The 13,058-nt window shown below is 41.5% G+C and overlaps 1 protein-coding gene across 4 annotated transcripts in view; it reads right to left on the reverse strand.

Annotated features, from left to right (window-relative positions):
* LOC126251475 (venom carboxylesterase-6-like) overlaps nucleotides 1-13,058 on the reverse strand; it is a 196,256-nt gene that overhangs the window by 126,114 nt on the left and 57,084 nt on the right. Inside the window, exon 5 of one of the 4 annotated variants that reach the window (XM_049951915.1) lies at nucleotides 2,578-2,771. The exons of the other annotated variants lie outside the window; for them this stretch is intronic. Within the exon in view, the coding sequence (XP_049807872.1) occupies nucleotides 2,578-2,771 (194 nt within the window). The remainder of the gene's footprint in view (nucleotides 1-2,577; nucleotides 2,772-13,058) is intronic. 4 annotated transcript variants of the gene reach the window in all.

The following is a 13,058-nucleotide window of genomic DNA, read 5'->3' on the forward strand; positions in this document are numbered from 1 at the left end:
CTCCTTCAATAACAGTATACACTGCACAGTCACATTAATGCGACCACCGCCTATGTCCGACGTGGACGTGCAGTAACCACGCATACACAGCAGGTGGCAGTACTAACAATGGAGAGTATATAAACGTGTCGGTGGGGACGCGGAAAACAGCGCAGTCGTTGTCATAACGCTGAAACGGAGCGATTTATCTGACTTAGAAAAGTGCATGATCATTGGAATGTTTGGCCAAGAGTGGTTACGAAATGGTTAAGTTCATAAAGTGTTTACATGCCGCCATGGTTAAACGATACCTTGCATGTCAAAATAGGGCTATCCAATATCGACGAAGATGAAACTGTGGTGCAGCACGGAAATAGATGACAGGCGTGAAAGGCGGCTGTGTTCATGTGAACAGGTGAATAGACATGCAACTGTTGAGCAAATGACCACCCAGATGTACCAAGGGACTACCAACAGTGTCTCTTTAACAACGGTTTAGCGATAGTTGGTGCATATGCGCCTCCACAGCAGGAGCATGGTTGACGCACGCACGCTCAAAGCTTTTAATCGTGGACGAACGATGGAATTGCACACCAGATGGTCACTTCACATAAGCAATGTTGTGTGGTTCATCGGACAGATGGCAGTTGTCGTGTACGACGTGAAACGTCTGAGAGCAAAAACCCTGCAACAATTTTCGGAGGGGTAGAGTTCCATGAAAGGGGAATTATGGCCTCTGGATTCTTTTCGAGGCATTCCCTGGCTGATATCGTCATTCTGGAACGTACAAGGGATCAACACAGGTATTCATCTAGTCTTGGGGACCATGTTCACCCCTACATGCAGTTTGTTTTTCCTCGGCACGGTAGCAGCTACCCTGAAGAGCGTCAGGATGAGTTAACCGTACTCCCCTGGGCAACAAACTCCTGGATTTAAACCCAGTCGAGAACCCGTGGGACGACCTCGGTCGTGCTCTATGTGCCATGGACGCTCAGTCGAGAAACCTAGTACCTAGTGCAGCTGGTCAAGGAACTAGAGTCGGCATGGATCCATCCCTGTTGTACCTCCCAGAACTTCACTGACTCTCTACATATCTCGCAACGGAAGCAAAGAACGACTCAGGTGTTGATCAATAGATTTAGTTGTCATAAAACATGAGACATATCAGTCCACCCAAAGACTGACACGTTTCTTGAACCATGCTATATATTAATGTAATTTCGTTCAAGTAAATTTTAGTGTCATTTATCATGTTGCAAAATGATATGTAACTGCGTTCCGATCTAATGAGAGTATCTTAAACGTTATGTCAGAATATTACTTTACTGCACATAGATCCGAATCCTTTTACACAAGACCAACGCAAGTAGACAGAAGCAGCGACTTGCTGTGTTATATCGGGAGCAGAAAATTTAGTAGGTTATACATGTAGTTGCCAAAGACATTCTACAGAGGTTTGTATGGGGTGATCCAAGCGCACTTTGGCAGTCGATCCTAATCTTGAGGAAATGCTCTGGAGTTGTAATACTTCTAGGAGGTGGCTGACAGGCTGCAGTTCGCCTCATTAGTGCACTCGGTAGAGCATTCCTATTTGGAGATTCCGCTGGCTTATCCATATGGCGGACATCTGTGCCTGTGAGTAATCCATCGTAGAAACTTAATGAGACGTGCATTATCATTTGTAAAGTGGTCTGGAACATTGCCCCTCCGAAAATATGCACATGTGGTTTTGGTACCTCACTCTTGTAGTTACGCGTGTGGATAGTAAGAGCGTAAATCGTCATTTGTAAAGTGAAGGTACTTTCTGCTGTGAAGACTGCGTTTAACCATTTGTTTGGCGTTCAGTTTCAAAGCTCCAGAGTCCATAAAAAGAGTCTTTAAATTGCTAGGTGTTTTTGCACATAACCTAATTATGCTGACCACCTGAAACACAGTTCGTTGAGAAATTGCAACGTACGATTACTTAATCTAGTTGTGCCGTTAAGGCCTTATACACCTACTGATGTGAACTTGACCAGCTTTTAACCTATCCAATAGAAAAACTTCCAGTGCATAAGAACAGTAGACAAAATGCACAGACTAACGAAATATCTGTATTACGTTCGTACTCGAAACTAGAAGTAGTTCATTTATTTTCTATGCGGACAGTCCAACATTAATCTCGGTTATATCTGCCCACCTTTCCTCATTTTTCTCTTTTCCGGATTGTGCTTCACTTCTGATATCAGCATAGTAGTGACAGCGTCCTCGCACAAGTGTAAGTATTCTCGTTGATCCTGCGTTGAAATTTTAACACAAAGGAGAAAGAATACAGTTAAAGCGAAACAATGCAAGCAGCTCTTTGTTATTAGTACCTGTAGACATGGAAATAGTGCATAAATAAGCAGATATTTGTGTTGAGCTCCTTCGTTAAAGTAAAATGGCTTTGTTCTTATCTTTTCGCAATGTAGGACACAGTAATTCATTCTCCTAACGTTCAACTGCTTCCAGCAGCGCTATAACAATGCGTTGGATGCTATCGCACTTAAGAACTAAATCGGAAATGTGGCTCTGAGGAGACATTTGGAAACTATAAGCATGGGCAGTAAGAGCACTCACGGTAAACTGGGGTGTCGTGTTGACGATCTTGTAGTCGTCCACACTCCTCAGGCAGTCGACGAGAGCGGCGCTGGGCTCCGTGGGGCATCCCACCAGGGCTGCCACCTTCTGCGCCTTCTGCAGACCTCCAGGCCGTGGTACTCCCCAAGGCGTCACGGAAACGCCGCTCTGCGAGATCGCCCGATGGAAAAGACCTGGTTAATAAGCAACACAGTATTAAATGCACTCGTCACTACAGCAGCTTCCGACAGTAAAGGAAGACAGACTTTCTTAGACACTCCTCTCATGAATTTGTTCGTTGTGAGCACATCCCAATATTCCATAATGATCCAGATATTGATACCAGTTGTTCGATGCGTTTCAATGAAATCAAAGAATCGATTTTGTTTACGGTCAACGTACACGACTGTGAAGTACTGAGACGCTGAAAGTGACATTTTTGTTTTGATTCGAATAATGGTATTTGAAAATCCTTGAAAATAGGGATGTGAAATCTCCTTCTAGTGTTTGTAGTAAACGTTCTAAAATCGTGAAATGGCTTGCATGTCGGCCATTTCTAGCTCCAATAAGCAATGTTTTACAGGGCAATGAATATGAAGCTACACCATACCACCTTTCTTATCCATGTCATTTATTAAATTTACCAATGAGTACATGGAAAATGCACTGAAGAGTTACTTATATCACTGAAACAACAGAAAAATGTTCTCCATGTCATTTAAAAGCATGTACAACATACGAAGTACGGAATTTGTTTGACGAACGGGCAACATGTAAAAATACAGCAGAAGGGTTTACAGATGTCTCAAATTGCAATATGGTGAAGGAATGACTAGAGGAGAAATATAAAGCTGTAGGAGAATACATCATTATGGAAAGGTAGATGTAGCGTTTAGGAAAACTAAATAGACCTTTGGAGAAAAGAGTGGCAGTCGTTTGAATAATAAAGAGCTAATGCGGGAGACGCATGCTATGCAAAGAAGCGAAGGCTGAAATGTAGACGGAATGTATAGGGAGACGAACTGGAAGAGAGTATTTTGGGAAGAGAGTAAATGGAGATGGAAGATATCATATGAGAAGAATTTGGCGGTGGTATGCTTAGAGCGCTCAACAGCGACGTCATCAGCGCCCGTACTCAACTAACAAAAGACAAGTGTGGTTATGATTTGTTAGAAGCACGCAACAAAATGCAAAGTAGAAAATGTAATCCACAGCCTTCCTGGGAATCTCTCACTCACACTGTCACGCAAAACAGCAAAAAACATTGCCTGAAGGTAGTGTGTGAGTGAAATACATAGACTATAACCACACAACATCCAAAACAGTGGTGCAAGGAAATGAGCATACACAAATAATTGGGAAATGATAGACGAAGCAACACTCTAGAAACACATCGAAACCATCTACATAAGACGCTATTGATAAAACCAGACATCACAGAGAGTCTTTTAAGATGAATCACATTCGATTCAACATCAGCTAAAACAGAGGACAGGTCAAGAGGTATGTTGGTTGCAGCCCACGTTGTTTGGTACTAACCGCGTTCAGTTTAATGTAGCGTACAGAAACTTGCACCCCACAAGCACTGTATACCGGTGGCTCTTCCTGCTGATGGAGTAATCCACGCGTCAGAGGACAGTGTCCTATCTGGAGGCGCGGTAAAAACACTTCTTCCCGCCGCAGTGGACGTTGGTTTCACGGGCCTCAGCTTGTTGTTCTCCAACTCCAACCACTCCGCCTCCCACAGAAGAATGGTGTTTTGTCCCAGTGGCGAGGTAACTGCATGGACAGTGGCAGCACATTCAGAAATTGTAACTTCCAAACAAGTATCCTTAGTTGCTGCGTCTATTGCTTCATTGCCCTGAATGTCCACGTGCCCCGGTACCCAGCAGAGTGACACATTCTTTCCGTGCCTCTGTAAGTAGAAAAGGGTGTCGGCTGGATACATGTGATCTATATCCTGAAGGACACTTAGGAAGTCGATGTAGTTGAGGAATGTGGTACCATTAAGACACCACATCTTCTTCAGATCCGTCAAGATTGCATATAATTCAACGCCATACACTGTGAATGTACCAGGGAAATGAATCTTGATGAGACAGTCTGGAAATAACACAGCACAGCCGATGGAATTAACCTGTTTAGACACGTCAGTGTGAATGACCACACAGTTAAAGTGCTCGGCTACAATTCTGTAAAACATCGATTTAAAAACAGAGGTCATAGTAAAAAATCTTCTTTCACACTGAGAGATCTAAAACAATCCAAGGGCCTCCATATTAACCTGGGTGGCGAACGACTCCAGCATCAATGCAGAACTGGAATATCTTCTACACCAAGAGCCACTAATCCTGCGGTATAGAAATAAGGAATATCTTCCTTGCTCGTGGCAACAGTCACTCCATTAGAGGGCGAGCAGTAGTGTAGAACCCCGGTGACTGTGGCGTGGAGAGTAGGCTGCAAACATGATGCATCATGACTCGCCACCAGATCACAAACGGTGGTTCACCAACCTCAACGCAAAAGCTAGGAATCAGACTCATCCTATACGCTCCTGCTGCCAGTCGAACCCCCCTCCCTCATGATGAACAGCATCAGTTATCTTAAAATAAAATCGGGTGCTGACCCATAAACTGTGCAACCAAAGTCAAGGCGGGGTCGCACAAACAACTTGTAAAACTGAAGCAGACATATTCGATCTGTTCCCAAAGACTTTTGGCTGAAGCATTTTAAAATAGTCAATGCATTTAAATCTTGGAACTTAATAGCCTACAGATGTGGTAACCACGTTAGATGTTCATCGAAAAGGAGACCCAAAACTAATTTTTTGAAATTAAGAACAGCGTCTATCATTTTAAGATGAGTCAGGTTAAAAGGGTGATAAGAATGATAAAAATTGACACATATTCCTCTGAGGAAAACTGATAACCTATTATATCCGTCCACTCCTCCCTTCGCTGTGTCGCAAGTGGTAGCTGACGAATGGACATTGCAAGGTTGAAGGAGGGGCACAAGATGGCAAAGTCGTCTACTAACTGTGGACATCGAAAAAGAGACTTAGCTGTGGGCGTGATACCATTGATGGCAATAGTGAACAGAATTATACTTAAAACAGTTCCTTGAGCGACCCCATTTTCTAACTGGAATCACTTGGAAAGAGCATCATTGATCCGATATCGAAAAAATCGTCTGGAAAGAAGTACCATATGAAACTTGATAATCATCCTCCGATGCCACAGTGGTGTAGCTGTCCCAGGACATGATGCCTCCAGGTAGTGTCATAAGCCCCCTCCAGATAGAAGAAGACATCTATGAGGCACTGTCTACGCAGGAATGATGAGGTTGTCAAGGGTTGAACGATTCCTCCGATACACACAATGGGAGCGACTAAGTAGGTCCCACAAATCTAAATTGTATAAAAAAGGGACTATAGTAATTCCTTTGAGTCCTGGTGAACGTACAGTAAAATGCTGTATGGGATTCGATCCTTGTCCAGGATAGTCTCCTTGACCCAAGACAGAGCACACGCAAAGCTCCAATATGGAAAAGGGTTAACTGTAGTCCTCGTTACTTGTATAGTTAAAATACCCCCCCCCCCCACACCTACACTGATGCTCGATGGTGGCGAAAAGCTAGATCTCAGTTTGCAGGCAGTGATCAAACGAAAGTAATCTGCCATGCCATTCGCTATGCTCCCACGTATTGATTGTAGACACCCCTGCCGCAGTACAGCAGTTACAAGTCCGACGCATTTGCCATATATATCCTCCATATAGCTTTTTATATCGTCGAAGACGTAGTGGAACGATTGATTGATTCAAGAAATACTTACCTAAATCTCTAAATGTCCTCTATACGATTTTTCGTCGTGCTCAAGGTCGCGAGGTTCGTAGCAGAAGATTGACATTTAAAATGTCGCAAGGCTAGCTATCTCCTCCTGATGGCGGAGCGACACTCATTTCACCATGGGTCATATCGTCTCCCAAGTCGTCCTGAAGACATCAGTGTCATGGTGGACAAGATTAATAATGTGATCCACCAAGTCCTTGACACTATCTCGAGGTTCAGAAACGGCAAAAAGCTAATTGACGGTACAGTGTTCAGTTCGCTCTGTGAAGCATCCACCATGGCGGTTTCCTTTCAGGGACAGCTCTTCCCGAGAAGTGGATCCAGACAGGGAAGTGGTCACTGGAATGCAAGTCATTGACCACTTCTAAGCGAGCAGCATCGACAAGGGCTGGAGAATAGAAAGCAAGATCTGTGGCTGAGAATGATCTCATTGCAGTCCTAAAGTGTGTACTACCACCAGCGTTAAGAAGGTATAGCTCCTCTAATACAGTAAGGATTTCGACATCCCGAACCCTGGGACATCTTGTTGGAGTTCCCCATAGTACAATGTGTGCATTAAAACCTCCTTAAGTAGGAAGGACGGAGGGAGTTGTGGAATCATATCAGAAAGACATGCTCCCTTCAAACTTTCTTCGGACAGTAGATACATACTACAGATGGAAACATCGGATGGAATAGGCACTCTGACAGCAGTTATCTTAATAGCTGTTCCGAGGGCGACAGAAGTGGACTGGTAAATGTCGTTCACAAAGATAGCTACTCCACCTTTAGTCTGTCTCCACTGAGGTCATCTTTATGATGAGGGCTGTATCCCATGAGCGCAGGGATATCACTAAATTTAAAATTCGTGTAATCTATTCATGCAATAGCTATTTACTGTAATGGTACACAATTATTATCTGGCCCAAGATCCGTCTGATGTTAAGTTGAAAACTATAATCTTTAACAAAAAATACAGGTACAACTATGTATTTCACAATTCAATTCTTAACCTTCCTTAAAGCTGAATACGCTTAAGGGGGAACTAAAAGAAAAATATCGACAAGAGACCATCTTCTGTAGACACGCATACACTGCACAGCCAATTGTATGTAAGAATGTAGAGAAGTGTTTAGAGACATGATCACTAATGCTGTAGATGAGTTTGACAATGAGCAGCAAGTGATCAAAGATATCCATGATAAGAAAATTCATAAACTAGTAAATGATTGAAGAAACAGTTATCGAATCTTGTTCCTTACTTACTGACTATCGAAAGAAAAGGTGTATATTCTTGAACCTAAGTGCTCCTAAACCTAGAATTCAGCCAAAAATACATAAAATTGGGGTTTCCATTAGGCCATTTGTTAATCACATTAACTCGAAGTTATTTATTTATTTATTCACTAATTTAAGTGAAAAAATGATTCAGAATGCAACATTTAAATATTCATTTACAAACAGCCATCCATATTCTAAAAAATTCAACACAATTTGTCCATTTTTCCCAAGATATTGTAATTCCAGGTTAGGCGAAATGTCTATTATTAGATGAGTCTTATTTATACATAAACGTACCAGTTGAGGAAACAATTATCTTTATTAAAACAAGCTACTTTCACAAAAGAAGATGAATAACCATCAGATTGTGGAAATGTGTGATGGACTTGATATAGTTTTATTTTAAAATTATATCACATTCAATGGTGCCTTCTATAAACATCCAAATAGTTTGTCAGTGAACAACTACCCATAAGAGGACACTAACAACCATTTTTATGGATGATATTAAGAACGAATTTTTCACTGAGCAACTGGTAATGAGTAGTAATATTATCTATTGCAAGAGGTATGTCGATGAAACGTTTACACTATTCAGTAGAAGCATAGCATACACCAAAATTGACACAACAGATTTACAGACCTACACCCTTACATCAATTTCTCAATTGAAGCAGAAGAGAATAACTCTACCAGTTTTCTTGCTATAGGGATACCTGGACTCAAAAGAAAGCATACATACAACTATTTAGAAAACCTGCTACCACATATTGAATTATGCATGTGGCTTCTTGTCATCGTGTAAGGTGAAAACATGCATTTTTCTATGCCATGATTCATAGCCCGATTAGGTTACCCATGTCTAAGGAAAACATAGACAGAAAACACAACAATGTACATCACAAGGCAATTATGAATATCCGCTATGGATAAATTATGCGAGAAGGAAGGTAGGCTAAAATAAGAGATCAGTCAACAAGAACACACAAATAGAGAAAACCCTAAATCTATAACCTTGTCATAGATAGGAAAATCTCAGATAAAATAGAACAGATCTTCAGAAACAGTATGGTGAAAGTTTCTTTCGAAGCAATGAATGAAGTAAGGTCAATGGTGAGGCATAACGTAGACAGGGAAGATCTATATGATCAGTGGGGTGTGTATACTAAAATGTGCGAGCAATGTGACCAAATACGTTTTTTGTTGTTGTTGTTGTGGTCTTCAGTCCTGAGACTGGTTTGATGCAGCTCTCCATGCTACTCTATCCTGTGCAAGTTTCTTCATCTCCCAGTACCTACTGCAACCTACATCCTTCTGAATCTGCTTAGTGTATTGATCTCTTGGTCTCCCTCTACGATTTTTACCCTCCACGCTGCCCTCCAATGCTAAATTTGTGATCCCTTGATGCCTCAAAACATGTCCTACCAACCGATCCCTTCTTCTAGTCAAGTTGTGCCACAAACTTCTCTTCTCCTCAATCCTATTCAATACCTCCTCATTAATTACGTGATCTACCCACCTTATCTACAGCATTCTTCTGTAGCACCACATTTCGAAAGCTTCTATTCTCCTCTTGTCCAAACTGGTTATCGTCCATGTTTCACTTCCATACATGGCTACACTCCATACAAATACTTTCAGAAACGACTTCCTGACACTTAAATCTATACTCGATGTTAACAAATTTCTCGTCTTCAGAAACGATTTCCTTGCCATCCTCTCTACTTCGACCATCATCAGTTATTTTACTCCCTAAATAGCAAAACTCCTTTACTACTTTAAGTGTCTCATTTACTAATCTAATCCCCTCAGCATCACCCGATTTAATTTGACTACAATCCATTATCCTCGTTTTGCTTTTGTTAATGTTCATCTTATATCCTCCTTTCAAGACACTGTCCATTCCGTTCAACTGCTCTTCCAAGTCCTTTGCTGTCTCTGACAGAATTACAATGTCATCGGCGAACCTCAAAGTTTTTACTTCTTCTCCATGAATTTTAATACCTACTCCAAATTTTTCTTTTGTTTCCTTTACTGCTTGCTCAATATACAGATTGAATAACATCAGGGAGAGGCTACAACCCTGTCTCACTCCTTTCCCAACCACTGCTTCCCTTTCATGCCCCTCGACTCTTATAACTGCCATCTGGTTTCTGTACAAATTGTAAATAGCCTTTCGCTCCCTGTATTTTACCCCTGCCACCTTCAGAATTTGAAAGAGAGTATTCCAGTTAACGTTGTCAAAAGCTTTCTCTAAGTCTACAAATGCTAGAAACGTAGGTTTGCCTTTTCTTAATCTTTCTTCTAAGAGAAGTCGTAAGGTTAGTATTGCCTCACGTGTTCCAACATTTCTACGGAATCCAAACTGATCTTCCCCGAGGTCCGCTTCTACCAGTTTTTCCATTCGTCTGTAAAGAATTCGCGTTAGTATTTTGCAGCTGTGACTTATTAAACTGATAGTTCGGTAATTTTCACATCTGTCAACACCTGCTTTCTTTGGTATTGGAATTATTATATTCTTCTTGAAGTCTGTGGGTATTGCGCCTGTCTCATACATCTTGCTCACCAGATGGTAGAGTTTTGTCATGACTGGCTCTCCCAAGGCCATCAGTAGTTCTAATGGAATGTTGTCTACTCCCGGGGCCTTGTTTTGACTCAGGTCTTTCAGTGCTCTGTCAAACTCTTCACGCAGTATCTTATCTCCCATTTCATCTTCATCTACATCCTCTTCCATTTCCATAATACTGTCCTCAAGTAAATCGCCCTTGTATAAACCCTCTATATACTCCTTCCACCTTTCTGCCTTCCCTTCTTTGCTTAGAACTGGGTTGCCATCTGAGCTCTTGATGTTCATACAAGTGGTTCTCTTCTCTCCAAAGGTCTATTTAATTTTCCTGTAGGCAGTATCTATCTTACCCCTAGTGAGACAAGCCTCTACATCCTTACATTTGTCCTCTAGCCATCCCTGCTTAGCCATTTTGCACTTTCTGTCGATCTCATTTTTGAGACGTTTGTATTCCCTTTTGCGTGCTTCATTTACTGCATTTTTATATTTTCTCCTTTCATCAACTAAATTCAATATTTCTTCTGTTACCCAAGGATTTCTATTAGCCCTCGTCTTTTTACCTACTTGATCCTCTGCTGCCTTCACTACTTCATCCCTCAGAGCTACCCATTCTTCTTCTACTGTATTTCTTTCCCCCATTCCTGTCAATTGTTCCCTTATGCTCTCCCTGAAACTCTCTACAACCTCTGGTTCTTTCAGTTTATCCAGGTCCCATCTCCTTAAATTCCCACCTTTTCGCAGTTTCTTCAATCTGCAGTTCATAACCAATAGATTGTGGTCAGAATCCACATCTGCCCCTGGAAATGTCTTACAATTTAAAACCTGGTTCCTAAATCTCTGTCTTACCATTATATAATCTATCTGATACCTATTAGTATCTCCAGGATTCTTCCAGGTATACAACCTTCTTTTATGATTCTTGAACCAAGTGTTAGCTATGATTAAGTTATGCTCTGTGCAAAATTCTACAAGGCGGCTTCCTCTTTCATTTCTTCCCCCCAATCCATATTCACCTACTATGTTTCCTTCTCTCCCTTTTCCTACTGACGAATTCCAATCACCCATGACTATTAAATTTTCGTCTCCCTTCACTACCTGAATAATTTCTTTTATCTCGTCATACATTTCATCAATTTCTTCATCACCTGCAGAGCTAGTTGGCATATAAACTTGTACTAGTGTAGTAGGCATGGGCTTTGTGTCTATCTTGGCCACAATAAGGCGTTCACTATGCTGATTGTAGTAGCTAACCCGCACTCCTATTTTTTAATTCATTATTAAACCTACTCCTGCATTACCCCTATTTGATTTTGTATTTATAACCCTGTAATCACCTGACCAAAAGTCTTGTTCCTCCTGCCACCGAACTTCACTAATTCCCACTATATCTAACTTTAACCTATCCATTTCCCTTTTTAAATTTTCTAACCTACCTGCCCGATTAAGGGATCTGACATTCCACGCTCCGATCCGTAGAATGCCAGTTTTCTTTCTCCTGATAACGACGTCCTCTTGAGTAGTCCCCGCCCGGAGATCCGAATGGGAGACTATTTTACCCAAGAGGACGCCATCATCATTTAATCATACAGTAAAGCTGCATGTCCTTGGGAAAAATTACGGCTGTAGTTTCCCCTTGCTTTCAGCCGTTCGCAGTACCAGCACAGCAAGGCCGTTTTGGTTAATGTTACAAGGCCAGATCAGTCAATCATCCAGAATGTTGCCCCTGCAACTACTGAAAAGGCTGCTGCCCCTCTTCAGGAACCACATGTTTGTCTGGCCTCTCAACAGATACCCCTCCGTTGTGGTTGCACCTACGGTACGGCCATCTGTATCGCTGAGGCACGCAAGCCTCCCCACCAACGGCAAGGTCCATGGTTCATGGGGGAAGGTGACCAAATATACAAAGGGCAAATCGAAAGTAGACTTCGGACAAGATTCAGGAAACATTGTGGTCGCAGTCATAAATCTTCTTTGAATGACCACCTTAAAACTCAAGAATGTACAATAGAAGAAATAGAGGAATGCAAATCCTTTACCACAGACAACAAGATTGGAAAGAAGCTACCCCACAACATCAGCACACGAAACCCACTTCATCACACAGGTGTGTACAAAATTGAATGTTTGGACTGTGACTGCTTCTACATAGTCCAGACAGACAGATCATTTGAGATTAGATGCAAAGAACACATGGCAGCACTAAAAAACAAAAAAATACCACACATCAGCAATAGCCACCCACCTGCATGAAACACCACATTAACAATACAAGTATCAGCATCTTGCATTATCCAACAAAAGGCAGAAAACTAGACATCCTTGAAACACTACAAATATACAAACACCAAACAAAATAACCTGAGTCCATCTTAAATGACAAAAATGATAATATTTACAATAGTATCATCTCTGTTTTCAGCAACTGCCTACATCATTCAAATTGAAATGCACACACACACACAAACACACACACAGATCTTAATATTTACCACAAATATTTAGTTATGTTACCATGACAGCCGCAAAGTGTGCAAGAGATTGATCTCATTTACAAATCTATCATCACACCAACAGTTTATACCCCTTGTCAGCTTGAAACTATGTGTACATCAACTACTCACACAAACTGTAAATCCATCTAAATATTTTAGAGCATTAACCAATGTAATACCCCAACCTTTAGGCAGTTATTACATGTATCAGATACACTCTTAAGACCCCTTGCCTCGTACAGTTTGCTCTCATACAATCACTCTTTCCATCCTCTCTCTCCCTCTAACTTTCAGTTTCTCTTCCTCTCCCTCTG

This window comes from Schistocerca nitens, chromosome 4 (genome assembly GCF_023898315.1).
Source record: "Schistocerca nitens isolate TAMUIC-IGC-003100 chromosome 4, iqSchNite1.1, whole genome shotgun sequence".
Lineage (NCBI taxonomy): Eukaryota > Metazoa > Arthropoda > Insecta > Orthoptera > Acrididae > Schistocerca > Schistocerca nitens.